General features: G+C 40.5%; 3 protein-coding genes across 4 annotated transcripts in view; 1 reads left to right on the forward strand and 2 right to left on the reverse strand.

Moving 5' to 3' along the window:
• LOC148890258 (inositol 1,4,5-trisphosphate-gated calcium channel ITPR1) overlaps positions 1–2,820 on the reverse strand; it is a 60,069-nt gene extending 57,249 nt beyond the window's left edge. For both annotated transcript variants that reach the window (XM_089011091.1, XM_089011090.1), the window contains exons 1-2: positions 2,471–2,820; positions 1,754–1,868 (exon numbers count right to left, since the gene is read on the reverse strand). In XM_089011091.1, coding sequence (XP_088867217.1) covers positions 1,754–1,845 — 92 coding nt within the window. In that variant the 5' untranslated portion in view covers positions 1,846–1,868; positions 2,471–2,820. The remainder of the gene's footprint in view (positions 1–1,753; positions 1,869–2,470) is intronic.
• A 94-nt stretch (positions 2,821–2,914) lies between these two features.
• On the forward strand, positions 2,915–7,282 carry sumf1 (sulfatase modifying factor 1). Its single transcript, XM_089011094.1, has 9 exons — positions 2,915–3,204; positions 3,542–3,715; positions 3,795–3,869; positions 5,186–5,268; positions 5,364–5,486; positions 6,095–6,209; positions 6,638–6,751; positions 6,854–6,913; positions 7,037–7,282. The coding sequence occupies exons 1-9, from the start codon at positions 2,965–2,967 to the stop codon at positions 7,136–7,138; spliced, it is 1,086 nt and encodes a 361-aa protein (XP_088867220.1). The 5' UTR covers positions 2,915–2,964; the 3' UTR covers positions 7,139–7,282.
• A 319-nt stretch (positions 7,283–7,601) lies between these two features.
• Positions 7,602–17,733, reverse strand: LOC148890260 (leucine-rich repeat neuronal protein 1-like). The gene is made up of 3 exons (XM_089011093.1): positions 17,486–17,733; positions 16,000–16,080; positions 7,602–10,742 (listed from the first exon to the last, which is right to left on the reverse strand). Exon 3 carries the CDS (start codon positions 10,526–10,528, stop codon positions 8,381–8,383), a length of 2,148 nt encoding a protein of 715 aa, XP_088867219.1. The 5' UTR covers positions 10,529–10,742; positions 16,000–16,080; positions 17,486–17,733; the 3' UTR covers positions 7,602–8,380.
• Between the last annotated feature and the right edge of the window lie 4,719 nt (positions 17,734–22,452).

Here is a 22,452-nt window from a genome sequence, read left to right on the forward strand (position 1 = left end):
AATGCCATATTGCATCACAGAATCTCTCCAGTTCTTCTGTCACTGGTACTGGGAAATATGCCACACGCACACACAAACAAACATTAAGTTATCCACACCCACAGCACTGTCTTTGATACAACCAAAATTTGGGTCTGAGAAAAATATTTAAGAATGAAGACCTGGACATACACAGGCTGCAATGATTTTCTCCATATGTCAGTTTGCAAGGACATGCAACAAATAAATAAATAAATAAATAAACATTTGTGGATGAAATTAATGGAGTGTCGAATTTGCCAAGGAAGAACACATTCTTTTTTTTCTTAAATAGAACCATTGACAACTATAATGGTACCCAGTGCAGATCTACTGGCAGTGAGGGGCAGGTTGGAGGATGGCCTTTCACACTGTGGCCTGTGGTCCCCTCTCAGAAGAAAGATTGTACAGAACTGTATTTATTAACATTGTAGCAAAGGCAAAATGCATCGCTAATGCATGTGGCTCAACATTCCAGTTAGATCTGTCATGTTTTGTACAAAGGAGTATTTCAGAGGGATAGTTTTTATGAACAATCCATTGCACCAAAGAAGTAGTCTGGCTGTTTAGGAACACTTGGGAAAAATCAGAATAACACATCCTCTAGCTGGTAATGTCGGCTCTCCAAAATAAAATTATACCAGTAAGTCATCACAGTCACATCAGAGGATCCTTTCGTGTGCTGCACCACTAAAAACAGTAGTCATGTTTTTCTGATGTAATCCACCATCTGGTGTTACCATCATTCACCCAACAAGAGGCAGTGAGAGCAAGCAGAAAATGATGATTACAAGTAATATTTTATTGCTTCAAGTTGAGACCTCTGGTAGAGTCATGTTGTTGGCTAACTTTATGAATTCTAATAGGAGCCAGCCAAATCAAGGATGAAAATTGCCCTGAGTTGAGAGCATGATTCACACTGACATTAGCTAATCTCATTAGAAAATAAAATGAAGTAAGCCTGCATGAGCCGCCTTATTAACATACTGGGTTGAAATTTGTTTGTTGTCTTGTTGGAAACAAACACATACATGTACAATGGTGTGGCAATGACTTCAATATGCATCATTTTTTCACATTTTAAACGCCATGTTGAATAACCAACTTTAATGTTGATTTTGATAACATTAAAGATCCAATCACAAACCTGATGGCCCAGTGCTTGTAGATGCACAGACAGAACTCTTTGTCTCAACTCTCAGACTCATAACTCGTGGCGTTTAGCTGCTGGTCTTCCTCTATGCCTTTTCTCAACTTGATTTTCTTCAACTCTCAACACCATCATCTGGCCATATCCTCAATGTCTGCGTCATGGTTATTTATCTATATGCTCTATGGTGTAGATTATAACAAAATGTCCCTTTTCACCTTTTCATTTTGAGCAGTAAAAAAAAAACACTAAAGTGACATACAGACAATTTCAGTTACCGAAACTGTATGGATGCCATTTCTTTTAAGGTGCTGTTGTGGGCTTTCTTTGATTTGCGTTTTGGTAACTTAATTAAGAGTAAATGGAAGTGATTTGAATGTGCTAACCCCCTGCCAGCATAAGCCACTCTAGAACGGCCACAGTACAGAGCCTTGATGAGGCCAAGTTGTCTGAAATTGTCTTGCAACAAACAAGTACACAATCGACGGCAGAAATCCCCATTTTGTTATTTGTTCCTGACAATTTAAGACAAGATCCTGATCACCTCTCTGGCAAGTGCCATATGGACCAATGAAATGTTCTTACCCCAGAGTGCTGATGAAACCACTGGTAGACCCCTCTGCATACAGGGAGCATATATCACCAATGTGCAGGAAGCTGGACATTTTATCCGACATGTTGGAAGCCTACTAAGTCACACCTAAAGCAGAGGAAGTTACAATAAATTTCCCAAAAGATTTGACGTTAAAACATGTTTAACAAACATATATGTGGTTAAAATAAGGAAATGATTCTATGACATTCTTGACAATGCTAGTTTGCCTATTCTTACTATTAGCTAGGTTATGGGTTAATTTATATGCATGTGTTATGATTCCATGTATTTGCAAGAGTTTGTAGAAAATGTGTGTTTCATGTTACAGCAATAGATTGCTGATGTTCGATGTGTTTATAGTTAATCATTAGGACTGCTGACAGGAAGCTGTGCACCTGCAACAGGTCTATTTTTCTCCATCTGACTAAACTCTCACTGAGTGAACCGAAACAGTGATTTTAACAGCACAGGGTCCAAAAAGTGTAAACCTGTGCGAACAGCAATCTCATTATCGTAGTACTGACATTATTTGTGACTAAAAAAATGACCAAACGTAAATAGCAGTGTATCATTTAAACTTAAAAAACACGGCTTGGGAAAACGATAAGACATGTTGACTTGTGGAGTGGGAAATGGGAAACTGTTAGCCATTTATGGAGCGCTCTATCTTCTCTGTAGAGAAGAGGATGAAGATAAGAAAACTTTACCTCGGTGGCGTTTGAACGCTCGTATGTTCGTCTCTCCTAGAACCAGCTACGAGAACATGACGGCGGCTCCACTCTCCCCACGTTCCGCTGAGCGACAGCGAGAGCCAACGGAGTGACAAGCCGGGTTTTGTGACTGTGAGGAGGCCAGTAAGGAGAGGAACAGGCGGTGTTCTACTAACGGCGGTGCTCCGAGTTTAAGCTGGAAGGGTTCACTGCCACTTCTCATCGCGCGGCGGCACTGTTGATCTCTGGGAAATAATAAAGTTTCATCCATTAGGAGAGTCAATCAATTTCATTAGATTATAGATTGACTGAATTCAAATGAAATGACAAGAATAACAATTTACAAAACACCTATTTTTCAAATTGTTAATTAAAACTGACAGTACCAACGCTAGCCTCTGGGGGAGCAATATAGCCCTCGTCGGTACCAGCTGACTGACCACGTGATTATAAGGAAGTGCCAACAAACGCGAGCGACTCTGCAAGCCGACATGTTCCGCGTTTTGGCTGTTTTAGTGATTCATTTGGTATGTATGGACAAAGCGCTGATATGCAGGGCTCAATCCGAGCCCGTCACATCGCCAGGTTTAGCGAGTTGCGGCTGTGAAAGTTTGAAAAGAGACGCTATTTTGGGGGAAAGCACTGCATCGGAGAAGCCAAATATAAAATATTCCAGAGACGCCAATGAGATGCGGTCTGACACACAGGCAGGCGAGAACGCACTAAATCAGGTAAATTGTTCTTTCTGTCCGTGTGGAACCGTTAATGTGTCAAAATTATCAAACTTATATCATAACTCGTAAAGTGCAAATGGTATTTCTTTAACTTTTCACCCCCGACCCCCTTGCACGTTGTAGTTTTTGTTTTTCCCCTTTCAAATTGCTGCTGTGGACTGCACATTTCCTCATTGTGGGACTATTAAAGGCTTTCTGATTTTGATATTCCCCACATTTGTAAATGCCTGCTAAGGATACTGTGCTGTGATCTGTACAAATAAATCGAGGGCTATGGCCTCAATAGTTTTACCAAACTCCACTTGTTAATAAGGTTAACTAATATTGTATCTAGATGGTGCTAATTGCTGGTGGAGAGTTTCTAATGGGTACAGACAACCCAGGCATCCCTACTGATGGTGAGAGTCCTCAGAGACGGGTTCACGTGGACTCCTTCTACATGGACATTCAGGAAGTCACCAACCGGCAATTCCAGAGCTTTACCAATGCCACCGGCTATGTGACGCAGGTGCTAATCGAGCAATATGGCGATGCATGCTTCTGCCCTCTTTTGTGATATGGGTCGCTCACTCTTATTATTCTTTCAGGCAGAGAATTTTGGGGATTCTTTTGTTTTTGCAGGGATTGTCAGTGAGACAGTCATGAGACAAATCACACAAGCGGTAAGTACCTTTTTGCCACAAGCACAAACACAAATTTATAGTATTTTACACAGACTACTCAAGTAGATAATGACCCACAGATGGGTGCACTCTCAGTGTAGTTGTTATGGAAGCCTGCAGCTGTCAGCGTCAAGGGGGCTCATTTCACAGCCGTTGTTTTCCCCACTACTTCCTGTGGGCATGTTTGCTGCAATTTATTTATTTGCTGTCATACATTTTAGCTGAAAGAAAACCACAGGAGGACAAAAAATAAACATTGGAGTAAAATCTTCATTGTGTAAGTAAACACGTTTGGATTTATATAATCCTATGTGACAATTATATGGCACACTTTGCAATTATAAAACTTGCTAATAGCTGCATGAACATATTAACAATACAGTATCTTATTCAACTCGGTTCAACTTTATTTATCGAGCACTTTGCAAGAAATCTGCATTCAAAGTACTGTACATAAAATTAAAATCAGGCGTACAAATACATGAATAACAGAAACAATAAATAGAATAAACACAAAAAGGATGAGAATTTGTTTTCAGACCAGAATGACCATTATGGAGATATATGCAAATAATATGATGAGCGATTTCTAGGGGTGTGATCATGACGTTGCAGTGGAGCATGGGATGGGTTGGGAGATCTACCAAATAATCTGTATTTTGTTAAAAAAAATAATTTGTCCAACCCAACATCATATTTCATATTTTGCTACCTTTCAGTCTTGGATGCCAGTGAGTTTTTTATCCTAATATTTCTATTATCATTATTATTATTATTATTATTTGGATATTATTATTATTATTTGGATATTATTATTATTATTATTTGGATATTATTAATAATAATTATTATTATTATTATTAATTTGATTATTATTATTAGTAGTAGTAGTACGTCTGTGTAAGCTCTCAGTCGTACAGGAGTGGTCCATCGATGAGAAGGTTTCTTCAGCCGTCATCTGTATGTATTCAGAATGTAGGAACAATCAGTGGGGCCACAGGGGGGGGTCCCGCGCCCCCCCCAACCTGAGAGTAGGGACCTATCATAGCTGTGTCCGGCGCCACCAGGTCTGGACATTAGGGATATATAAATGGGGCCGATACGACCAGTCAGACTTTAGTTCGCTGACGAAGCCTCTTGGATAGGAGGCGAAACGTCCGAAACCTTCACTGTTGTACAGATGACGGCTGAAGAAACCTTCTCATCAGTAGTAGTAGTATTAATTTGGTTATTATTATTTTTTTTATTTCATTATTATTATAACTACCATTGCAGTATTATTAACCATTTCCAGTCTGAACCCTGTACTTTTTTAGGTGTCTGTTGCCCCTTGGTGGCTTCCAGTTAAAGGAGCAAACTGGAGACAACCCGAGGGCCCTGATTCCAATGTCACAGATCGGTGAACAGATACCCTTCTCATTCCATATTTTTTTGTTTTTATTTGATCAGGATTGTTTATCAATAGTTTTGCTAATACAAACAAATCCTTTTCAGGATGGATCATCCTGTTGTTCATATATCCTGGACAGATGCTGTGGCCTATTGTACCTGGGCCAACAAGCGTCTGCCGACGGAGGCAGAGTGGGAGTATGCATGCAGAGGCAATTTAAAAGACAGGTCGGGTGTTGTATGTATCACTCGTTGTGTAGATTAAAAACATCAGCAGTATTGGATTGGATTGGATTGCCTTTATTAGTCTCACAGTGGAGAAATTTACATTTCACAGCAGCAAAGTGATGAAAAGAATGAAAGTAGAAAAACAAAATACATGAGCTGCTGGAAAGGCAGCCACTCTCGCGGCGCCGTCTTGAAGTCAAAATAACAAAAAAAAAAACTAAATAACAAATAATATAGAGACAATATGACAAAACAAAGACACAGAGAGACATTAATTCTTCAGGACTTGTTGTACCCTCTTTGTGATGACATGAAGCAGTTCTAGATGAAAGAGGAGAGGAACTCGGTATACATTGTTTTCAAGATCATTAGGCATATGTTTTTGTTGTTGTTGATTTCACAGTACAATTTACATTGGATAAAATGTTTTATTAGCAACCAATATATTAACTTTTCTAGGAAAGGACTGGATTTAATCCAAGAAATTGACCGTGATTTTTTTGCAAAACTTGCTTAATAAATTTACCAAAAAAATCATACACGGGAAAATATTTGTATTAATATAAAAAAGAAATATTTAGAATAATATTGCTTTCTTTTTTTTTCAGACTTTATCCTTGGGGAAATCGACTGAATCCAAAAGGGCAACACTATGCCAACATCTGGCAAGGGGAGTTCCCTTTCCATAATTCTGCAGAAGATGGATATGTCAAAACCTCACCGGTATGTGAGACTTTTTGTTGGAGGTTTATTAGGGGTAGATGAAACCACTTTGTAATTGATGTAACGTATACAAAAATTTACAGAAAACAAAAAAATGCTGAGTTGGGCACAGATAGTATTGAGACTCCATTACGCGTACTTTAATTTAGGCTGATTGCCTCTAGGGGGAGCTCACAACTTGTGAATTATTATTTTTAAAGCTGGTGAGCAATAATTGTGTGCATTCATTAATACTTGAAGCAAAATAATGTTATCTTTTCAGATATTATTAGATTTTTTTTATAACTGTAAAAATTGAACGGTTGAATTAGTTACCTCAATACAAACCAACCAGTGTGTCTAGTTCGTAGAGCATACTTCCTCCATGGTCACCTTGTTAGAATATAAGATTCGATGTAAATGTAATGTCTACACTCAACTCCCTTCAGGTGAAGTCTTTCCCCGCCAATGCTTTTGGTCTGTTTGACATGGTGGGCAATGCGTGGGAATGGACGTCAGACTGGTGGACTGTGCATCATTCCAGCCGACAACAACACAATCCAGTAAAACTTAACAGCATCACACAATAATGTCATCGCTCAACAATTTGAGATCTCCTAAGATAGCATGTGTCATTAACATACATGATTAACTTTTTGCTTTAGACAGGTCCTGCAACAGGTATTAACAAAGTCATGAAGGGGGGATCATACATGTGTCACAAGGTAAAATGATGGCTATATCTATTCATTCAACCGCACCACTATGTTTCCTGTGGGCTATTTTCTGTCCAGAGATGTATTTATGTACATTAGTGTCTTACATTTTGCATACTGTCTCTCTCTCAGTCCTACTGTTACCGGTACCGCTGTGCTGCGCGAAGCCAGAACTCTGAGCAGAGCTCATCCTCCAATCTTGGTTTTCGTTGCATCTCTCAGGAGACACGCTGACTTCCACTTGAGCTCCTGTGTCTCAGTTTTTGTGAATTGCTGGTTGGGTTCATTTCAACAACCTTAAACCAATTCATATTTTGTTATTATTATTATTTTGTATTTTTTTCTTTGTATGAAAAATAAATTAAAATATAATTTTGTAAGCACAGTTGTCTATATGTCTCCAAACATTTAGCAAGAAGGTAACATTACTATTAACAGAGTAGATTTTCTCATGCCATTGAGAGAGACAGCAAACTTCTGAGCATCAGTAAATGATTTATAGGTAAGGAAAGCCAGGAAAGACCAACCATAAGCTACATTAATGCGACTGGAACTACAAGTATTTTCTTCTAAAATGTTCATTTTCTGAAAATCTGTGATGAATGATTTCCATGATTCATTTGCACCGTCTGTGAGGTTAAAATCACTGATAAGGCAGCAATACTAAACAAATGTGATGGGAAACAAACACCAAATATGCAAAAGAATCATAAAAGTATTTATTTTGGCATTTTCAAAGTAACATATTACATGTGGAAAATTAACTAAATCAGCAAAAATCGTAGCAAAATAAAGTAGACTCCCATGATAACTATGAGGAAGAGAGTACCGAAAAAACCTTCAATTGTTCCTTGTTAAAAAATAATCAATTTTAAAAAAGAAGCATTCTAATCAACAGTTGTATTTCTAGCATATGACTTCACAAATATTGCCAAACTAAAGTTACTGTTGTCTTTTTTAAAATTTAAATGGTATAGTTGATACAACATTACTGCACAGTTGCTAACATTCAGTAGACAATGTAACACGTCTAAACTCCGCTGTCAGCTTTTATTTGTTGAAGTTTAAACAAACTCCACATTGGTGCACACATTGGCTTACCTGTTTTACAAAACAGAAAGAAAAGACTCGTCATTACTAATGCCGCCACAAGAGTCAGAATCCCCCCCCCCCCCCCCTCCCGGCCACTGCTGCAGTATTATTAACCCCAATAAAAGTGAGTTAGAAATGCACTACAGATACAGTATGGCAACTAAAGTAACATTGAAGCGAAATACAGCTGCTTCCTTGAAGACAAAACAAGAAATAGAAAGAATCGGCGCGATACGCTATACGACTAAAAATATCCATTCGTTTTTCCTCTGCTACATATCAGCAAAGCCCACAAAACAATTTTAGTGACTCTTCCACCAAAATGTCCGAAGTTTTTATCCGTTTGTGCTGCTAGTAAGGCGACCGGGCCTCCTTGCTACATCTTTACCACATGTAATAGCTACGCGTGGTATCAACGGGAGATGGTTTCCCCTCTGCGTTGCCATCTTTGTCCTTCTCTGCGTCTGCCTCCCACAGGTTGATAAGTGGCGGGTAAAGCTCGTTGAGAGGGATGGAGGAGGTTTTAAGCATGTACTTCTTCAAGGAATGGTGATAGTTCTTTCGTTTCCACCTGCGGGCCGTGTAGATGCCAACAGTAGCCAGACTGAGGAAGGCTAGCGCGGTAGCCATAACTGCTAGCACAGCAGCGCTCGGATGCTGCTCTGACAGATTCAGGGCGAAGGTGGTGCTTCGGGTGGTGACATTTACACAGGATTTGTGTGTCTGCATGTGTACATTGGAGACTGTTAGGCACACCTCATACTCTGTGGCTGGCTGGAGATGAGTGAGATTGTATTCATGAACATCCACAGGCACACGCGCCGTGTATGTGATGTGTGGGTTGTCGATCTTCATGGTGGCTGAGGCCCATTTGATATTGGAGGACATAACATTGGAGTTGACTCTCCAAGAGACAAGGATGGAGTGGGATTCCGTCTGTTTAACATAAATTCTCATCACCTGAGCACTGTCAAGCATGGTTCCGTTCACTCGGATGGAGGCAACTCGTGTGTCAGCCCCTTCGATGTTCTGTGCCACACAGGTGTAATGCCCGGAGTCTTCTACCTGGACATGGGAGAGAGACAGAGTCCCTTCGCTGCTCAGGTGGTAGTGCTCAGACACTGTGTCCGTCGTGATTTTGCTTCCAAGTGGGGTCACCCAGTAGATCTCAGGTTCTGGCTCAGCCATGGCCCGACAGTCCAGACTGACGCTCAGGCCAAGATTTAGGTTGAGGTGGCCAGGGAAGGTGTCTTGGCATATCAGTGGGATGCACTGCTCTGAGTTTTCTACCAATCGCAGCTCTCGAACATGCTGCCCCCTGAGTTCTGGCGGGGATGTGCAAAGCATGGCCAAGGGCTCCATGAAACGTACAGAGGTCTTGTTGGAACTCATCCATTGAATAACGCAGTCACAACGCAACGGATTGCTGTGAAGACTGATCTCACGAAGGTTCGGCAAGGCCTCTACCGAATGCTGGTAAAGAGCAGTGAGAGCATTATTGTTGAGCATTAAGCTCTCCAGGGAAGGCATGTCCCTGAAGGCCAGGCGGTGGACATAAGACAATTTGGGGTTGTTTGTGGCCTCTAATTTGGTCAGTTCTGGGAGGTTGTCCAGAGCGTAGCGATCAATAGACACCAACTCCATCATGTTGTTGATTCCCAATTCTTTGAGATGAAACATGTTTCTGAAATCTCCTTCCTGGATTTTGTGAACTGGATTTTTGTTTAAATCCAAAAATTTCAAATTGGGGACTTTCTCAAGTGCCAGTTGAGGGATTCGGACCAGTTTGTTGTCATAGAACGATATACTCTCCAGGTTGTCCAAGCCTACAAATGCAGTGGGAGGAACATCAATAAGATCCATGCCAGCAAGAACCAAACTCCTCAAACTTCCGAGAGGCTTAAAATTCATGTCCAAAAGACCAATCACTGGGTTTTCTCCAATCATGAGGATCTCAAGGTTAGAAGTTTCTGCAAACCAGCGGCTGTCAATGACATGAAGCTTATTGGAATTGAGGTGCAAGCGCAACAGATTGTGCAGACCGGCAAATGCCCGAGCGGAGATGGAGCTTATGAGGTTATGGTTGATATAGAGCTCCTGCAAGCTAGAGAGATTTCCCAAACAGTTGTCCTGCAGCTGACTGATCTGGTTCTCCTCCAGATGCAAGGTGGTAAGATGGTTCATATTTTTTAGGCCTACAGCTTGCACAGAACTGAAGTTATTCTGGGAAAGGTCCAACTCTGTCAGGTTTTGCAAGGCCTCCAGCTCACTCCCGGTGTGAGAGATGGCATTACTTTGGAGCAGTAACACTTGTGTATCCGTTGAAAGGTTGATAGGGATGCGTGTCAGTCTCAGGTCATTACAGTCCACGGTTGTCGCCTCTTTGTAGGTTGACTGGGGGGTAAACCAAGGTCGGATCTCACATACACACAAATGAGGACAGTCTGTGGCTTGTACGGGCCATCGAGGGGCAAGAAGTAAGGTGATGCTCAACCAAAGTAGAGGAGGCCAAGGCAGGTAGCCCAGGGCCATGTTGTCTGCTCTCTGCTCAAATTATTAGATGAGAGGCAGTTGTTGAAGTAAAGGCTTGAAGGGAATGTTCAGCATTTGTCTCCTTTGTGGCCAGAAACCCTCACGAAGACTTTCTTCTAATCCAAAATCAACTCTTTGCAGACAGAATCCTCAAAAAAACGTCGGCTCTTGACCTCAGATGTTTTACTTTTCTTTTCCCAAGCCTAAAGGACACCTAAAGGAGACAAATATAGATGAATGCTGAAAAACTGCAATCAAACTGACATGAACACGAAAAGCATTTTTCATCATCAAACAATCACGGATGAAGTTGAAAAACAACACATCAACTGCATCGGGTGTCCATGTATTTATTATTTTTTATTGTACATGCAATACTTAGGTTTGTTTTTTTTTTCTTTTTGACCCCCGCCCCTTTCAATTTTGCTGCTGTAAGATTGCAAATTTTCCCATTGTGGGACTATTAAAGTCTTTCTGATTCTGATTTTGACAGATGATAAGTTTACAGACAAACTCCAGAGATATTAAAATGTGACTTTTTTTCTATGTGTGTCTATGTGTCTGATTTGCACAGTCAGCCCATTACACAACAAGCTTAATAAACACAGAAAGTGTGCTCTTCACCGCTAATCACTTCCTGCTCATGATGCAGGCTCATGACAGAAAGTCATAAAAATATGACGCGGAAACATTTTTCAGATATCAGCGCTGTGCTTCAGGCACTGCGTCCTAATCCATGATCGGCAAAGTCAAGACGTGCAAAGAGAAAAAAAAAATAGCGGAAAAGAAGCACTATCTGACCACATTTGTGTAATTAGTTTGAGATCTAATATAAGAACTGTAAGAATAAATAGTTATGTATTATACTTTTTTGGGATTCAGAGCGATATCAATTTATGTTTTACTATTGTCGACGCAACGTCACATGTAATAAGGTGTGTCGAATATTTTGATTGTTTATGTAGATCCCGGTATAGAATACATTGTCGCCATACACACCTGCAAATTACTACACCATACATAACCTTTAATTATGTCCATCTAAATTGAGTAATTAGAATATATCAGATTGTGCAGATTTATCTGGTGAAGTTTGCAGATACGCACTTCCAGAAGCGGTCAGTAACAGAGGGACTAAAAAGGTGATTTTATTTTAAAATTGTGTTGACCCTGTGGGCTTCAATCATAACCATGCTGAATAGTCAATTGATTCTTATCTGTAAAAATGAAAGAATTTAAGAACGAAGGCTAGAAATTGCACTTCTTTTGGAAACTGCATGAAAATTCTAAGAGATTCTTTTACTCAGACAATAAGCTTGAAAAAAATGCACATTTGCTCCCCATGTGCGCATTGAATGAATGACACGATAGCTGATTGGATCCTTCACAAGTGCAGCGATCTTTCTGCAATAACATGACATCATTGATTCTCATTTTTGCTCAGAGAAGGTCCAAGAAGATTGGAAAATTTAACCTCAGTATGAAAGTGATTGGATTTTAAGAGGATATACACACTTCATGTCACTTGTTTGTATTCCTTCGCGATATGACAAAAATATGGCATTTGTACAGGGGTATAGTTGACTTTTCATATCCACCGTGCACCCACACAAAAACAGGATGCAGTGAAGGTGGTGACACGTGTTTACAGGGAAATTCCTCGAACAACTTACTGCACACCATCGAATCGAACTAAAAGCAGTGGACATAATGACTTAAGAGCCAGATATTTCCCTCAGGAGTTGAGAGGCTACAATGTGTACACTTTTGCTTTGCCACAAGGCAAGTATAAAAAATATATATATGGTACCTCCAAATATTATAATAAGGCAATCCTTCTGCTACTTCAGGATGTGTCCATGAGGAATGGCCGTTAATAAGTTGCTTGTGGGACTTTGAGTGCAGTAGCATTTACAATCATATGAGCTCAAGTGTACTTTTACACAAGTATGCACATACAGTACTGTCGTTTGTTTACAGCATGTATGTATTGTGTGTGTGTGTGTGTTGTTGTTTTTAATAAATGTACATTACAGTGTGCATACTGTATATGAGCGGCGAAGTATGCCGATTTCACAATGAATAGTACTAAGTCAATTTGTGAATATATTGACACAAAATATTCATTATTTTAGTGTAATGTACACTATTTTTGTGGAACTTATCAGAACAGACTGTTTATTTTCACTGTGGCAGTCAGCCATTTGCTTTGTATCAGCTAGCATGTCTCTAAAAAAGATGTCTTCACTCTTCACCATGTACTGTATCATAGCTCACCTACCAGTACAACGTTTCAGTTTGCGACAAACGGGTGGCACGGTGTTGGTCGTTTTAATCAGTGGCAGTTAAAAGAACTCCCGGCATGACTATTCAGTGTCGGGTTATTGTTTGTTTCACTCTGTCAGGTTTGATTTGTCTTGTCATGTTTTACTCATGGTTTTGTTTGCTACTTTGGACCTTTTTCTTCCGATCACTTTGTTGTTTGCGATTTTATTCCTGCTGACTTTATTTAATACAATTTGCCGATGACACAATGATCCTGCTTTTTTGAGGTCCACCACCACCACCACCTTGCAAATTGTGACACATCCGGCAGCTTTCCTGGACATCCTTCTCATATTACTGAAAATGCCAAGTGAATCAACCTCAATTTCCCTTTGATTTGCCATTCGGTTTTTCAACCTAATTAATTAGACCGCGTGCCTGTTGTTATGAGGTATTGTTGTGAAACTGCAACGGTATCACTCTTGCAATGTGTGGTTGTGCTGCTTGGATATGAAATTCACAGAGATAGCCAAAATAATTGTTATTGTCATGCTGAGACCATGAATCACTGACATCTGGAGTCAGGTTTTCGGCAACCTGGCAGCACTGTGGGTGTCTAAATCCATGCCTTCTCCTCTCCATCTCTCCCCCTCTATTCTTTTTTTCTCCTTCTCTCTGCTGCTATGACCTTGTTGATCCAAGGAAGCACCGCTGGGCACATTTGGTCCATTTCGCTGATGGCTTGCTTCATAATCACTGCAGCACATTCGTACTTAATGGGAGTCCTGGCCATAACACCACAGGACATGAAAATAGATGAAACTGTGGAGTAGGTTCACCCTTTTGCTGTTATATCAGCGTCCACTCTTCTGGAAAGACTTTTTTTTAAACACAATCATGGAGTGTTTCTTTGAAAATGTGTCTCCATTCATCCAGACAAGCGTTCGTGAGATCAGAGCTGACAAGGTGTTGGGTCGTTGAGGGGACCTTTTTATTCACGGTCTTAGTTCCAACTCATCCCTAAGGTGTTTGGTGAGGTTCAAATTATTTCACATAAAACACATACAAACAGATTATCCCCCTTATTTTGTGCACTGATGAGAGATAAAAGGCTCTTTTCCCCAGTGTCAAAACGTTTTAAGTAGAGAATTGTCAAGGCAATGAAAAATTCTGATTATGGAGACACTATAGTGTATTGATTGTAATAATAGAATTTACCCATATATTGCCCGATAGAACAAGCACAAACGTAGAACCTCTTCGATGCCCTTATGTGTCGCAATTTGCAAGGTGGTGGTGGACCCCAAAAAAGCAGGCGGGAGGTAGCATCAGGGTGTATTTGACAAATTCTATTAAGTAAAGTTAGCAGGAACCGAATCTCAAACAACAAAGTCAACATAACAAAAAGGTCCAAAGTAGCAAACAAACCCATGTGTAAAACATGAAAAGACGAGACAAACCTGACGGTGAAACAAACAATGACCCGAAACTGAATGGTCATCCTGACCCAACACACACCTCAATCTATTCACATATCGCAACATCATAATGACGTGTTACCGAATGGCAATAAAAATCAATCTGATTTAATGTAACAAACGTCCTTTCATGTGCAACGTGACGAAGAACAACAAATATTCATGCTTGTCTCATCGCCTGACAAGAATATCAACAGACGTGGGAACCCAAAGGATGATTTCTCCGAGAGTGATACACTGATCTGGCAAAAGGCTGTAAGAATGGCTTTACTGGAATAACACCTTTGTGAACTCTTGTTCCGAGGGAAGAGAGAGATTAGGTTCTGAGATTAATTCCCTCGCTGCCGACCCAGCAGCATTTGTACTGTATCCCGAGAAGCCATTATTAAATCTACGGCCTGAAATCAGCGGACAGATGTGGGATTGTCAAACCGATACTTTTTATTCAGTCGCATCCATTTTATACATATATTTTAACTGCACTGATATAATTTACCTCACATTTTGGGACATGCATACAATCACAAACCAACAAGAATAAGCAGCAAAATCCCTCGACAGCTTGACAGTATCCAAGTCACTGTTTGAATTGAAACCTCCAGCAGGAGGGATTTATTCTCTTTGCTTAGCCGATTTTTATGAGGTTTTAATCCAACTACCGATACATAATCCTCACCATAGGGTGCTTCTTCGGTCACAAATATTAACCCCGTCAGACGACAGCCTAGTATAATTATGGGGATTTAATGATTCGTGCCATCTGTAATGTACAAATGTGATATAATATAAGTTAATGGCATTTTCCCAAAACAGGTTTCACAAACCAGCACTCGCAGCTTAATGTGATATTCTGGTAATGTATTCATACTGTGCAACCAGATTGTGCGTCATGTGGAATCTCCGAGACATGATTGAAAACTGCATCTTTTTTCTTCCACGACTATGATTCTGTGCAGCATTTTCACCAGCCACCAAATATAAACAGCCTTTCCTGGATCAGCAACGGCCCACAGGCCCACTAGCATGCTGTCACCATGACAACATCCATCGTTTGTTTCATAACCAAACGCGAATACCGCCATTAGTGCTCCAAATTGGGCCAAAATAGATTTGCCAAAGAGGATCCTCATGAGAATGTTATGTAACGCAAACACATAGTGGACTTAAATAATAACGGCATAAAACATGTTTTTCCTCCAGAATCATGGATGAACTGAGCAACACCGCCTGATGTTTTCACTATTTGCTCTCTGCTCCAATCACCCTAAGACATCCTATTGGTGCTCTATTAGTATTCAAGAGTTTCACTTCACATCACACGGGGCTTTGGTGCAGCTGCTGATGGCAGAACTGCAGAGTTGAGCAGAAGATAGAGATGCGTGTTCTCTTCGTAACCAAAAGGAGGGAGCGGATGCAGAAGCAGGAAGGTCATAGGGGAGGACAGATTGACCAAAATGAAAATACTTTGTCATAAAACTGAAATAACGTATATTGCCACCACTATTGTATGTCTTTCAGATCAATTTAAAATTAAGGTGGTGCATATCTGCAGATGAATATTTCAAATATTGTTTCATACTGTATTTTTATACTTTGCACTAATGTACCCACAAGGGGGCACAAGCCAGTGTCTTATTGTGCCGGTCCCAAGCCCGGATATATAGAGGGTCATGTCAGGAAGGGCATCAGACGTAAAAAAAATTGCCAAAACAAATATGCGAATCAAACCTCTGAATCCCAAACCGGATCGGTGGAGGAGGATGCACAAAACCGGGATAGATGGAGGACATTGATTCACTGTGGCGACCCCTGAAGGGAAAAGCCAAAAGGAAAAGAAGAAGAGATGGTTATACTTTGCACTAAATACAATCCTTTTTATGAACTTTTTTTGTGCAGTTGTACATTTCAGTTTCCTGACATGTTCTTTTGTGCATAGAATACTTTGTTTTATCTTTTGACTTTTCAATTTTGCTGCTGGAGATTGCCAATTTCCCCATTGTGGGACTATTAAAGGCTTTCTGATTCTGATTCAGATTTTGTGCATTTTTTTGTCAGATGAAACATCATATTTCTATTATAAACAAGCACATGCAAGAGAATTCTGTGCTCATGTGTTCAGCATGTTATCTTCTTTATTGACGTTGATAATAAAACCTCACCATGCTCCACAACATTTGTCTCTTCAGATCAATCCCAACAACCAACGCAGTTAACCCAACAAACACACGGCAACACACAGACGGCAATAAATTCCTTTGTTTCCCCAGATGTTACCAATTGAGCGCATTGGACATTGTGACAACTGGGTGAAGCCCCGCTATGACGTATGGGTCTCCTTTTGTTATCTAGACAAAGTAAACACCACAAAGTTGTATGGTTGTAGTTAAGTCTTGAGATGATGAAAAAAACATCACATTTCTATTGTTTCAATTCAAAATCAACCACTGAGTTGGTAATCTGCTTTTTTTGGTGTGTGTGTGGGTGTTTAGTGGTGGTTTTTGTAACAGGTTTAATGCAGCTAAAAAACAATGAACCACTTGATAAACAATGTACACCCACAACGTCTGCACACTCTCTTCAGTATTCACCGCTCAGATCTGAACAAAATCTGGAGCCAAGACACAGTCTGCTCTCATGGGCATGCAAATCGTTGTGATGGTCAGCATAGTTTGTTGGGTCGATTGTTTCAGTAGTAGTCTGACACTGCAGTTTCGTGCGGTGTTAGTGTAATCACAGGCAAGTGCGCTTATATCGACAAGACAATAAGGTAACTTCGACCATCAAACTTGCTCCATTGAGTTCAACGGTCTAAACGTTGAATAACATTGCAATCGCACGTTCTTTGTTTTGCTGTTTTGCTCCATCCGTAATCACAATTATATCTACACGTCCTTGAAAAATGTTTAATGGACTTTTCACTCAGTATGGGTATATTGCGTATATTCATATTTTTTTCACTCCCACTGCGTATTTCAAAACGTGTTTGTACCAACTAGATGATTGTGTTGGTGGCAATATGAAATTAATTGTTTTTTTTATGTGCAGCGTTGATGCGCTTACACGAGGTCCGCCATAGGACGCCTGGTAAAAATATTATATTTTTCCCCACATTGTGTTCACAAAACACAAGAAGAAAATTAACTAACTTTATCCAAGGTTGACCTATTACCTATCGAAAGCGAACATTTCCGAGCATAAAAAACGCGCATCTCACCATACGATGGATGTTCGACCATGCGCAGCTCCTCCACACTGACGATGACGATATCGCTCGACGAGATGCACAAATTGGATCAAGTTGTCAACCCAGAAATCAGCGCAATAGTCCCCCCGTTAGGCGAAATTGCAGTGACGAGCATCTGGTTGCTGCAGGTCAACGGCACTGAGACTCGTCCGACACCGGCACCAGTGAAGCCTCACCATCTGCTCTCTAGTCTCTACCTACCCGATACCATGGGAACACAAAGTCCCTCCCTTTACCCGTCCTAACATGAGAATCTATTTAGAGAAGCTTAGCGGAGCTACTACAACTCGAGTAGCCAATCGAGTTGCATGGAGTAAATGTCCTTGTTTGAATGTTCATCTTATTGATTTACGTGTCAAGGTTCTTTACTCAAGGTTGTTTGTGGTGAAGCGTAACGCAAATTGCATTCCAATGTTGTCAATAAAGCATTATAGATTTTGGAGTTTGAAATTTGATATCATTTTGGTTTGCACTAACTTGCGCTTTGGTTCCAAACAAACACAGTGTCAATAAACAAGATGTAAATAAAGCTCTGTTGTTTGGAAATAATCAAGTGAGCACATTGGACACCTGGCAACACATCCCAATCCAGTGCACAATCAGGTTGATAGGCTGCAAAGTGTACAGTATTTACTAAACTGCAGATACGTAGTACAAGGCTTCACGGCACAGGGAATGTATTGGGAGTGGGGCTGAGGAGGCGCTTATCTTAGATATGTTTCTCTCAATAACATTCTGATTGTTATGTTGCCCAATTGCTGAGCATGCCTGGATGCAATTGTGAGCTTGTCATGATCTGGGGGGCGCTGTCGGCCCCGCCTGTACCTGCACAGGTGCTGGTCGTCCCGATCAGGTTGGCGACCAACGGGCAGCGACGTCAGCCCTGCCTGCAGCCTCGCAGGTGCTGGTCGTCTTAATCACTGACACTTAAAAAGACACCCGGCACGACCATCCGGTGTCGGTTCATTGTTTGCTGCATGTTTGTTGCATGCATTGTGTATGCTGTGCATGTGTTTGTTTAACCTTGGCGGACTTTTACTTTTGGTCTTCTTTTGATACTTTGTATTTTTTCTGTTCAGATGATTTTGATGTTTTACATTTTGTTCCTGCTGACCTTTATTTTAATACAATTTGTCAAACAACCTCCTGCTCCCTCCTGCCTGCTTTTTGGGAGCCGCACCCGCCATCACCACCTTGCAAACCGTGACAGAGCTTTGATGTACAGATATCAGATATGGCATATGGATGCATTGTGATGATAATTAATTAGTTAAGTAATTAATTAACTTATTTGTTGCCATTCCCGAATGTATTGGGCAATTGAAAAGTGTGAGTTGGAACGCCATTTTCAAATTTGTTTGGGTTTTGTTTTTTCTTGCGGGTGGTGCCGATAACGCGCTGGTCAGACCTCTGGTAATGTTTATCCCTTCCACAAGGGGTCAGCATTTGCATTTTGTCCATGTTAGCGCTTTGCTACAAGTGAAGCTGTTGTTAAAGCGTTATATAAATCAATATGTATGTATTGTATTTTGTACAGACACCCCCATTTCAAGTTCAGAACTCCAGGCCCATATTACTTAGGAATCAACTATATTTTTCTGATGAAAGACGAAAGTCTAAGATTTCTTACGCTGAATTGAATGTTTATGTACTCCTAAAACTCAATATTCTATGGGTTCTGCAATTTGAGTGAAAATGACAAAAACCATGGCACTGTAGTGGACACATTTTTGCACATCGTCTGGCAGTGAATTCGTGAATTAATCACCAATATAGGTGCAGTGGATTTGGGTGTGAATGGTCGGTTGTCTTTTTATATACCTTGCGACTGACTGTTGACTGGTTCAAGGTGTAGTCTGCCTTCCACCTGAACTCCCCGTGAGCCCATTTAAGATAAGCATTGTTGAAAATGGATGTGTGTGTGTGTGTGTGTGTGTGTGTGTGTGTGTGTGTGTGTGTGTGTGTGTGTGTGTGTGTGTGTGTGTGTGTGTGTGTGTGTGTGTATAATAAATGTGCATCTTTTTATTTTCTCTCCCGCAATGTCATTAATGTCACAGGTGAGATGGAACCCGTAGTGTAAAAACAGTTGGGTTATTTTATTCATTCACTTATATTTTAAAAGTGTCATATAAAAAGTATATTTGGGCAGTGTAGTTTAGTGTCCATAAGCGAACAAAACAGGCAGAGTACCATAATATGACAGGGAACGGATTTTTTTGGCCAGATAAGACAAGAAGTGAGAGCACATGTACCGTCAAATCGAAAGCAGGCAAGAGAAATCTATTTTTCTCTTGGAGCTGTCACTTGTTTGGCTTCTTCTTCCTCTGTTTGCTCATCTCTAGGGTGAGCAGAGAAATGACAGCGTTTTATCATTTACTGTCTGAGCCGTAGCTTTGGGAGCAACCCGGCTGCTGTTTTTTCATCCATAGTGTAGCCAAAGAAAAAAGAAAAGCTGTTTAGAGGGAAGCGAAAAAAGTGGCATGTGCAAATTTCTTGGACTTGTTTTCCAAAACACATGGAAATGCTTCATTTCAGTCAAGATCAGATTGAAAACTTCTTCATGTCTGGGTGTCTATGACTGCGTCGCCTCGAGTTTGAAAGTCTGATTGTTCTTTTTTTCTTTGACTAGTGAAATTTATGACATTAAATATGTTTGAGTGGATCCATTTTGATGAAAATTGACATGTGTTATTTGTTGCAGAGTGTACACCGATCAGCTGCTATACATTGATAGCATTTAAAGGGCAACAGACGTCACTTTTTTGTTTTTTAACTGACATCAGAAAAACGTTTTATAGCATCGAAAACATGTAGTATGATTATTTTATTCAAATGCAAAACACCAATAAAAATGACTTAAAGTGACCAAAATCTGCAAAAAATTGAGCTGCGAATTGGGCATTTTCAGAAAGTCCCGCCCCCAGTTCGTGACGTCACGCCAAGACGTCTTGCATTGCTGGAGAATCAAAACAATGGCTTCAGATTCGGAGAATATGCTTTCTTGTTACACATCCAGTTCTGAATATGATTCAAATAGTTCTGAAGAGGAAAGCATACGTGTTTGCAATCCATTAAAGAATTATATGTCCATTTTGAGGCAACATTGGGGGAAAATCAATGGATCAAAAAAAAAGAGGCACAAAATGGTGACCTCCAGTGGCCACCTCCGCTTCCACAGGTTGATAAATTCCTTATATGGAGCTTGGATGCCCTCTTCTGGCGGCTTTTGGGTGCAACACGGTTCTCAGACCAAACATGTACAGCAAAATACATTGACGTGATTGAAGGACTGCTACAATGAGTCTTTTTTCGGTCAGGGGGCGGTCCTTTCATGACGTCACGTACGGACTCGTCACCAACTCAAAAACAAGACTTCCTGAATATTCATAGTGAGTCTTAAAACGTAAAATATAGCTATATGCGGTGGAATCTTATTAAAATACGCCCAGTAGACGTCATTTGAAGCTATTTTACAAATTATGGACACAACTTGGCCGGAGACGTCGGTTGTCCTTTAAATCAATGCAATCAAAATTAAGCCGCATTTTTTTAAATGATTGATTAACTCATTCCTGCCATTCACTAATTTATTCGGGAATTGAAAATAGGACGTATAAAGTCTTTAGTAGTACCACAATGGGAAAATTTGCAATCTATAGCAAAGAAAAACAAAAATTTGCATCCACAAAAATGTTTCAGAAAAGTGGATTACGAAAGTATAAAATAGCGTAGACGAGTTCGACAAAAGCATGCGTGCAACTATATACTGTATATGGCTTTTTGATTCTGATATGTTGCTTAAGGTGGCTTTGCTACTTACAATATATGGGTGGATTGCACAAAATATAATCACCTGAATGCAGACACATTTTGAAATTGATACATAGTCCACTCAAAAAAAATATCTGGGTCCAGATGATTTTATGTTGCGCAACCACTGAGTAGATGGAATGAAATTGAGTACATTCAACATTTATTTTTCATTATGGGCATGTTAGCGTGCAAAGTATATGATAACAACAAGACGTATGTATCTAGTACAGCTGACATTGACGAGAGGCACTTCATCTCAACCTCATGCTGTGCTCGCTGGCAGACGCGCCATGAACACCACAAAGTGGTAAAATGTGCATTGCAGATCAAATGTTTTGGCACCCCCCCAAAAAAAAACATGTACCAAAGAGAAGCCAGCTTCCCTCTTGTATGTAATGCAGATCAAAGTTGGTGTATGAGAAGTAAATTCTAATTTCCCACTATTAACCTACGATGCAAGGGGTGCGGCTGCCATGGCAACGACTCCCTTCCAGGAAAGGAGCCGCAACATATCTGCCTCTTTATTAGATCTCTGATCACACAGGTCCTGCCACATGGCCATCTGGGAAAAGGAGTTAGAAACAAATGTGTGTCCCCTGCTTTACCTCTCGCTAGGTCTCTCATCATTTTACAGCTTCGCACTCGTTTGAATCAAAGACAAGGTGTCGTTTCCCTCGTTGGGCCTCATGAGCTAAGTTGGGCGGGGATGGATCTTACAAACACTCCTTTCATATAAGTGAAAAGAACATCGTGTTTCCCTTGCGTATAAATACTTTTTACTCCTAAAACCAGCAAGCTCTCTTTCTTTGCCAATCTGATTAAGCCCCATCTTAATAGGTGTGGATCAAGACAGCCTGAAGCTGCTTTGGGATGTAGCTACAGCAAATGCTTGCCCCTGGAAATGTAACAGCTTTTTGCACCATGCTGATAAAGTCATGAGTATACAGTTCCTGTTAACTTCTGTGCCCTCTGGCAGGCATTAAGCCTCTCATTTGACAAATGTGGCCAATGTATGGACGCTGAAACAGTCTCACCTTACCATCCCAAAGAAATCGAACCTTGCAAAACAACACAACGGCTGTAAGGCCACAGTTGGGTTAAATCAGCAGCTCTCGACTCAAATT

The sequence above is a fragment of the Hippocampus bargibanti genome, linkage group LG12, assembly GCF_051943395.1.
Source record: "Hippocampus bargibanti isolate YZ-2025 linkage group LG12, ASM5194339v1, whole genome shotgun sequence".
NCBI classification, from domain to species: domain Eukaryota; kingdom Metazoa; phylum Chordata; class Actinopteri; order Syngnathiformes; family Syngnathidae; genus Hippocampus; species Hippocampus bargibanti.

Coding starts and splice junctions, on each gene's coding strand:
- sumf1 (XM_089011094.1), top strand. CDS start 2,965: ATGTTCCGCGTTTTGGCTGTTTTAGTGATTCATTTGGTATGTATGGAC. Junction 6,752..6,853: donor GCCGACAACAACACAATCCA/GTAAAACTTAAC, acceptor TTTTTGCTTTAG/ACAGGTCCTGCAACAGGTAT. Junction 6,914..7,036: donor GATCATACATGTGTCACAAG/GTAAAATGATGG, acceptor TCTCTCTCTCAG/TCCTACTGTTACCGGTACCG.
- LOC148890260 (XM_089011093.1), bottom strand. CDS start 10,528: ATGGCCCTGGGCTACCTGCCTTGGCCTCCTCTACTTTGGTTGAGCATC.